General features: G+C 41.8%; 1 protein-coding gene across 3 annotated transcripts; it reads left to right on the top strand.

Annotated features, from left to right (window-relative positions):
- The first annotated feature begins 337 nt into the window (after positions 1-337).
- LOC107771929 (ribosomal RNA small subunit methyltransferase, mitochondrial-like) lies at positions 338-4381 on the top strand. Of its 3 annotated transcripts, XR_001644931.2 has the most exons (3): positions 339-860; positions 1278-2612; positions 3374-4381. XR_001644931.2 is itself a non-coding variant. In XM_075235283.1 (2 exons), exons 1-2 carry the CDS (start codon positions 447-449, stop codon positions 2037-2039), a joined length of 1092 nt encoding a protein of 363 aa, XP_075091384.1. In that variant the 5' UTR covers positions 338-446; the 3' UTR covers positions 2040-2748. The 3 variants fall into 3 exon arrangements, 2 of the variants coding, with proteins under 2 accessions (XP_075091384.1, XP_016446877.1); XM_075235283.1 differs by lacking the exon at positions 3374-4381 and having other exon boundaries at positions 338-776; positions 1278-2748; XM_016591391.2 differs by lacking the exon at positions 3374-4381 and having other exon boundaries at positions 1278-2748.
- The last annotated feature ends 3701 nt before the right edge of the window (positions 4382-8082 follow it).

Below are 8082 nucleotides of genomic sequence, written 5' to 3'. Positions count from 1 at the left end.
ATACAATATGGTATTCCCAAAGATAATTCCCTTTTTGTATTGAAGAATTAACCCAAATAGCTGCCCACCCAACCACGTAAACTAAAAATAGCCGGTGAAGGAATAATATATGCATAATTTATGTGTTATATGTGTATAATTGTATATAACCAATGTATAATCTATATATATATATGGCTAGAAAAATTAAATAATGAATATGACTGGCTATTTGTGTAAAGATCCCTTTGTATTCGGCATAGTAGATGGTCCAAACCAATGGGCCAGAGAACTTGGCCCAGATCTATGAACTGACCTGGGCCTTGTTTTTTCCACCAGTGGGTGAGGAATTCTGCGTCTTGCTGTTGCAACTTGGAAACTGATGATTGCCCCTTTAATTCCCGCTGAAATTCAAAACGAAGCCTGAGAATTGGGAAATCTCTCAAACTCCGTAACAAGGCTTCAAAATGCTTCATCGTACCAAAACTCTCTCCGAAAATATTTCCAAACTAAACCTTAGCCAACATTTTCTCCGTCAACATTGTCGTACGAAGTCGACTCGCCGTTTCAACAACGCCAAAGATGAAGATGAAGATTATCACAGAGTTCGAAGAAAAACTGAAAATCAAGAAGCACAAATTTATTTGCTGAAAAGCAGAGGTCAACATCTGCTCATGAATCCCCGAGTTCTTAACTCCATTGTCCAAAAATCCAACATACTTCCTACTGATACTGTTCTAGAAATTGGACCCGGCACCGGAAATCTCACCCTGAAACTTCTAGAAGTTGCCGAAAAGGTTATAGCCATTGAAATTGACAAACGTATGGTAGAGATTCTTCACAAGCGTGTCTCTGAGCGAGGGCTTCAGGACCGCTTAACTGTAAGTTTATATGCTTACAAGGTGTTCGACGAAATGCCTTAGGACTCTTTGAATAAAATTATCTATTTATAAATTCTGCACTGTTAATGTAATGTGTGGTTTCCTGTTAAGGGTCCGCATAACTAACACCGACTAACATATAGGAATCCAAGTATCATTTCATATGGGATATAATGTGAAATAAGACTAGGTGTATTAGTAATACCAGTGTTAAGCTAATTCTTGATTTTGGTATGGCCACTCTGCATATTATATTGTTAGTACAATTTATGTAGTATGATTACACTGTATAACAGCCTTATATTATAGTCCTTGTATAACTCATCACTTAACCGGACAACTGCTTAGTGAAGTTGGGTTGACATGTCTAGGACTTCATATAAGTTCAATTGAGTAGTTGTCATTTGGGTTTTGCAGGTTTTTTGTCAAGATGCTTTAAGGACTGAGTTTCCAAAGTTTGATCTTATGGTAGCCAACATCCCTTATGGAATATCCTCCCCTCTGGTCGCTAAATTGGTTTTTGGGAAGAACTCATATAGGGGTGGGACATTACTGCTGCAGAAAGAGTTTGCAAGGAGGCTATTGGCAAATCCAGGGGATTCGGAGTTTAATAGATTAGCTGTGAACGTGAGGCTGGTGGCTGATGTAGAGTTTGTCATGAATGTGAGCAAGAAGGACTTTTTGCCATGTCCTAAAGTTGATTCTTCTGTTGTGAAGATACATCCTAAAGCTGAAATCCCAGAGGTTGACTATGAAGAATGGTGTGCGTTTACAAGAACTTGCTTCACCAAGAAAAATAAAACATTGGGTGCGATCTTTAAGCAGAAAAGAATGTTGCTGGAGTTAATGAAGCTGCAAGAAATCAAAGGGGATGAAGTGAATAACACAATTTACAGTGATTATCATGTTAATGATACAGAAGATGAAGATGGGTTGAGCAATGAAGATAATGCTAATTTCTCTTCTGATGTCGGAATGGACCTGAACTTGTTTAGAGAGAAAGTCATTGACATTCTACGATCTGGTGGATTCGAAGATAAGAGGCCTTCAAAGCTCTCCCATGAGGAGCTACTGAACTTACTTTCTTTATTCAATCGAGCTAGGTTGCACTTTCACGGTCAAGTAAAACCAACAAATAGAAAGGATGCAGAACTTGCTTCTGCATTTGGTCCATTATAATGCCTAAATACTCACGATCCATGCTGTATTGTCTTTGACCTCATTTAAGTAAATGGCTATTTAATCAAATTTGTTGATCAAGCCATAGCTGCAGATGATCAAATCTTTTACAAGAATTTTGCAGAAGAATTTTGTGCTCAAACAGGTCATATTTTAGAAGGTGATAGGATTGATCTGTTCTTCTAAGTCATTTCATGCACTGTATTCTAGGCAGAAACTTTATGTCTCCTGGATTAAATTCGACGGTGGAATGTCAATGGACCTCATAAGATGCTGTTGTTTTTGAATTATCATTACCATTTAGCAAATGGATGGATTCGATTGGAGCCCATAAGAGTGGTCCATTACGCCAAATGGGCTTCGAAGCCTTGAGACAATTGTCCGACCTGATTCTGAAACACTTCTTTCAGGGATGAGAGTATCTGGTTGTTCGGCTGGTATTTGGCACCCTTCATCCTGACCTATCATGAATTTCTCTCTTCAATTGCTTACAGCTTGACTGACAGTTGGTAACTGAAAGGGGATGGGCCAGCAACAAGCCTCGCCTGAAAAGAACCTGCTCGAGACCCCCAGGTTTAGTTTCATTTTGTTGTTATTCTACTCATGCTGGAATACTGGGTTTTGGTTGTCCTATTTAACTGTTTTCTTCTTTTCTTGTTTGGCTAAATTCTGAATAATATTTCATTCGAGTTTCCTGATCATCAGAATATTTTATGCTGTCTCTTTGATTTTACCAAAGCCCTGTTGGATGTAATGTGGAGTTAATATAGCTTAAATATTGATCAAAAGAAAAATCGTCCATCTTCAGTTTTGCAATTGCCTTTTCCTTTCAGGAATAGAATTCATTTTTTGTAAGTGATGATGGTTAATTTCAGGGTATTTTAGAATAGGCTATCCACGGCTTTGCTTTATACACCTTGCTTATTAGCTTTAATATGCTTTTCCAAGAGTTCATGTTGGAGATACTACAATTTAGTGTTTAATTTAAAGAGCAGAGTGCAAGAAGGTTGCAGTGGCAGGGGAAAGTGCATGAGCTGAAAGACTGGTGGTGAGCTGCAAAAGCAAGAGAGAGAAGAAGGCGGTCATGGCTTGACATATTGTCGTTATGATCTCCCATGAATTGATATATTATGCCCTTAGATAAAGTGAACCTTGAAGGGAACTGGAACATCCTTTGACCTCTTTAAAGTGTACTGGTGTAGGATATGTTGAAATCCTTAGCTTTTTTGGATCTGCATACTACTATAATAGCATGAATATTTCAGTAACTATACCCCTCCACCCACCTCCAAGGATTTTTCCCGCTACAATAGTTGACTTCAGTGAAATTGCAGGTTATTTCGGAATTTTCAGGCAGAGATAACTCCCTGCCCCAGTTGGGCAGCATTTTGGTATTGCCACCTCTTATTATTGCGCATGTGCTCTCATATGGACTTTGTGGGTTTTCAATCTTGGCAAAGTACTCTGAGATATTAGGATGTCTATGGTGTAAGCAACCTGGACTGGTTCTCAAGTCAGAGATATCAAGAATCCAAAAATCTAAGCAAGGGATTACAACTTCCCCATCTCATTTGCGATTATAAAAAAAATCAACATCTCAATGGGACAACATTTTTTACTTTAGGTGGAAAAATGGTGGAATCGAGTCAACTGTAAGAGGATAGCAAACCTCTATTGGTTTCTACCCGTGGTTATTTTTCAGAGACTTTCTCCTGGTGGTTCTGCAAAAGGAAAAGCGCTACTGAACGGTGATTAGGACAGTGATCTGCACAAATGCAGGAAACAAATTACTCCTTCCGTTTCAATTTATGTGAACCTATTTCCTTTTTAGTCCGTGCTAAAAAGAATGACCTGTTTCCCTATTTGGAAATCATTTACCTTTATGCAATGATTTATAACCACACAAAATATATGTGTCTCCTTTTACACCACAAGTTCAAAAGTTTTCTCTCTTGTCTTAAACTCCGTGTCCAGTCAAATGGGTTCACATAAATTGAAACGAAGGGAGTACATAGATTACTATCCTAAAGCAGTAAACAATTATATAGGTCACTGACTTATCTGCATTTCCTCTAAATTTATCGAGGTTAAATCACAATTCTAAATTTCCAGCTTTACTGAGTAATTTTCTGTCAACGTAATTAGAGTTTTGGATATGTTATCATAAGTTGACTTGATTTGAAACTCTGTGGTGCCATTCAAGTGGCTATTTTCTGAGGTTTGTGTTTTTAGTTTGTATACGGGTAAAACCGAGCGCGCTGCATGACTCGATTTCCCGGCGAGCCAAGCGGAGCAGGAAGGTGACCGTAATGTATCAGAGTCAGAACGAGGAACCCCTCGTATCAGGGCTCGGGCAAACACCTGCCCTCGGGAGGGGGGGGGGGTATCAGGGTCATATCCTCGAAGGCCGATTTAAGGATTGAGATTTCAGAGAGCATTACCAAGCAGCTGCACATGACTAACAAAGGGTCGTGATATCCGTATCTAACCAGATATCACGGCGTGAATCTCGGCTCGTATCGACGAAAAATCAGTGATCATCGAAACAGAAGATTTTTACCTTTTTTAGAATTGTACTTAGGGTAAAACTCTCCTACTATATAAAGGGAAAAACTTGTTATTCATAGGGGACATTGTAACACGTATATCAAGGCAATATATTATTATTCTCTTTGTTATTAAAAATTCTTACTTCAGTTCATCAGTTCTTCATTGGTGTGAGTCCGGGATCGAAGGCAGGCATTTCATTAAGCTGTTACTGAGTCCGGGGTCACTCTCCTTATCGGTTTGACAACTTGTTACGTCTTCTACCTGTTTAATCTAACGCCATTTATTATTTGTATTGAATTAATCCGCATATCCTTAAAACCATATATAAATTCAATTCTTATTCATTTTTAGGGTAAATAGTTTGGCGCCCACCGTGGGGCTAAGGATAATAGTGGCAATTTGATAAAACTTTCCATAACGCACTCTATTTTACACTTGTTCTTTGAGCTTCTAATTTCAGGTCAAATTAAAAATGTCAAACTCCCAATCTGCCCATTTGAACGTGGATGCTGAGTCTGGCCGCCATGGCGAGAACAACAATGTGGTGTCCAACAACGAGGTGCCCCCTTTTGACACCAACAGAGTTCCAGTCGCGGATCCGATCGATGCTAACTCACATGTGGCTATCGAAGCAAACTTTCCTACCGACCCCGAAAACAACATTCGCGGGGGAGCTCGATCGGTAGCCTAGAGTACACACGACGACGAAGGTGATGGGATCAACTTGCAGATGATCTTTGAAATGTTACAGGTTCAACATGCAGCAATACCCAGTTGCAGAACCAAAGCCTAGCCCCTAGCAGAGTTGAGCCCAAACCATTCCAGGAAAACACTTGCAGAAATAAACCGGCCAAAGAAAGGCCGGGTGAAGCTGAACCCGGGACTAACCCCGAGATAATAAAGATGCTCGAGGAACTGATAAAATGGGTGGAATCAAGAGAAAAGAAAATCGAAGTCAACGACAAAAAAATGGAGACCTATAACTCCAGAGTCGATCAAATCCAGGAGCACCACCGATATTGAAGGGCCTAGATTCCAAGAAATTTGTCCAAAATCCTTTCCCTCCGAGCGCAGCTCTGAAGCCGATCCCAAAGAAGTTTCGTATGCCCGAAATTCTGAAGTATAATGGAACAACCGATCCAAATGAACATGTGACCTCCTACACGTGCGCCATCAAGGGGAACGACTTGGAAGATGACGAAATCGAATCCGTTTTGCTGAAAAAGTTCGGAGAGACCTTGTCAAAAGGAGCTATGATACGGTATCACAAGTTACCCCTAATTCTATTGACTCGTTTGCTATACTTGCAGATGCCTTTGTAAAGGTGCACGCTGGGGCCATCAAGATCGAGACCAAGAAGTCAGACATTTTCAAAGTAAAGCAATGAGATAAGGAGATGCTCGGGGAATTCGTGTTGAGGTTTCAAATGGAACAGATGGATCTGCCCCCAGTCGCGGACGATTGGGTTGTTCAGGCATTCACCCAAGGACTTAACCTCCTAAGATCATTGGCTTCGCAACAGTTGAAACAAAATTTGATAGAATACCCGGCGGTAACTTGGGCCGACGTCCATAACAGGTACCAATAAAAAATCAGGGTCATAGATGATCAACTCGGGGCACCCTCTGGGTCCGTGTATCCCATTAGAACTAATGACAGGTCTGAAAGAGCCGTCGATCACGAACCAAGACCGAGCAGAGATCGGTACCAACTGTATAGCGGAGATTGAAAGGGCAGTAGATCCGGACGTAACCTAGCAAGGAATGAAAAAAGAAGCGATCGAGGTCATAATAATCGGCGACTCATGAGCAAAAACGGTTTCGATAGACCAAACAGGTCTAGGGAGGCACTGAGGTTATCAGAGTACAACTTTAGCGTCGATGTTGTCGGTATCGTGTCAGCCATCGGACGCATCAAAGATACTAAGTGGCATCGACCATTGTAGTCTGATCCTGCCCAAAGGAACCCCAACCTAATGTGTAAGTATCATGGCATTCACGGCCATAGAACCGAAGACTGCCGACAACTTAGAGAAGAAGTAGCCCGGTTATTCAATAACGGACACCTCCGAGAATTTCTGAGTTACAGAACAAAAAATCACTTCAGGAATAGGGACTCCAACAAGCAGACCGAGCAAGAGGAACCTCAGTACGTCATTAATATGATCATTGGTGGATTTGACGTCCCCCAAGGGCCGATGCTTCAGTCAAGATAGGCTTTTGAATCACTCCATTTGACCTTATAATGAAGGAGATATGGTGCCAAAGGAACCGTATCTTTCAACGACGAGGACGCTGAAGGCATCGTGCAACCACATAATGATGCACTGGTAATATCTGTACTCATAAATAAATCTCGAGTTAAGCGTGTGTTAATTGATCCAGGTAGCTCGGCCAATATCATCAGATCGAGGGTCGTGGAACAGCTGGGTCTACAAGACCAAATAGTGTCTGTAGTCCGAGTTTTAAACGGATTTAACATGGCATGCGAAACTACTAAAGGGGAGATAACCCTGTCGATAAACACCGCCGGAACCATTTAGGAAACAAAGTTCTATGTAATCGAAGGAGATATGAGATACAATGCTCTATTCAAAAGGCGATGGATTCACAACATGAGGGCAGTACCCTCGACACTACACCAGGCATTAAACTTGCCCACACCGGGAGGGATCAAGACAGTTTACGGAGAACAACCGGCCGCAAAAGAAATGTTCGCGGTCGATGAGGTGACCCCGATATCCACACTCTCGACATCAAAGGACCCGAGTTCGTTTGCGAGGGAAGAAACCAAACAACAATCACCGACACCGACCCCGACCGAACCAGAGAAGCAGGAGACATGCGAGGATGATGATTACGGAGTCCCTAGGTCGTTCATAGCCCCTGACGATTCCGATGCCACCAAGTCAACAGATAGCTGGAGCAAGTCATATTGATTGAGCACTTGCCCGATCGGAAGTATACCTGGCAAGGGGCTAACTCCCGAGCTCAGGAAAAAACTTATTGAATTCCCTATAGCTAACCTAGATTGTTTCGCTTGGTCCCATCTTGATATGACAGGGATCCCGCCAGAAATAACTACTCACAAGCTGAGCTTGGACCCGAAGTTCCACCCGGTTAAACAGAAGAGGAGGCCTCAGTCCGAAGTCAAGCACGCATTCATCAAAGACGAGTTATCCAAACTCCTTAAAATAGGTGGCCATTCGGGAAGTTAAGTACTCGGATTGGTTAACAAACATAGTAGTAGTGCCTAAAAAGGACTCTTTTCCTTTGTCTAACATCGATCACATGATCGATGCGATGGCCAGCCACAAGATACTCAACTTTCACCGAAGACGTCCTTCCTGTGGTTCGGAAGGACTGCGGCTGGGCGGATAAGGACGTTGTTGTCCCCGGTCCCGAGGATGCCATTACTATACCCATGTAGAGGGGTATATAAGTGTTTACACTTATCCCTTCACATTGGGCCCGGTGGACCCGGTTATCCTGGA

This window comes from Nicotiana tabacum, chromosome 17 (assembly GCF_000715075.1).
Source record: "Nicotiana tabacum cultivar K326 chromosome 17, ASM71507v2, whole genome shotgun sequence".
Lineage (NCBI taxonomy): Eukaryota > Viridiplantae > Streptophyta > Magnoliopsida > Solanales > Solanaceae > Nicotiana > Nicotiana tabacum.
The sequence above is the reverse complement of the archived record's forward strand: the minus strand, read 5'-3'. Positions and strand labels throughout refer to the sequence as shown.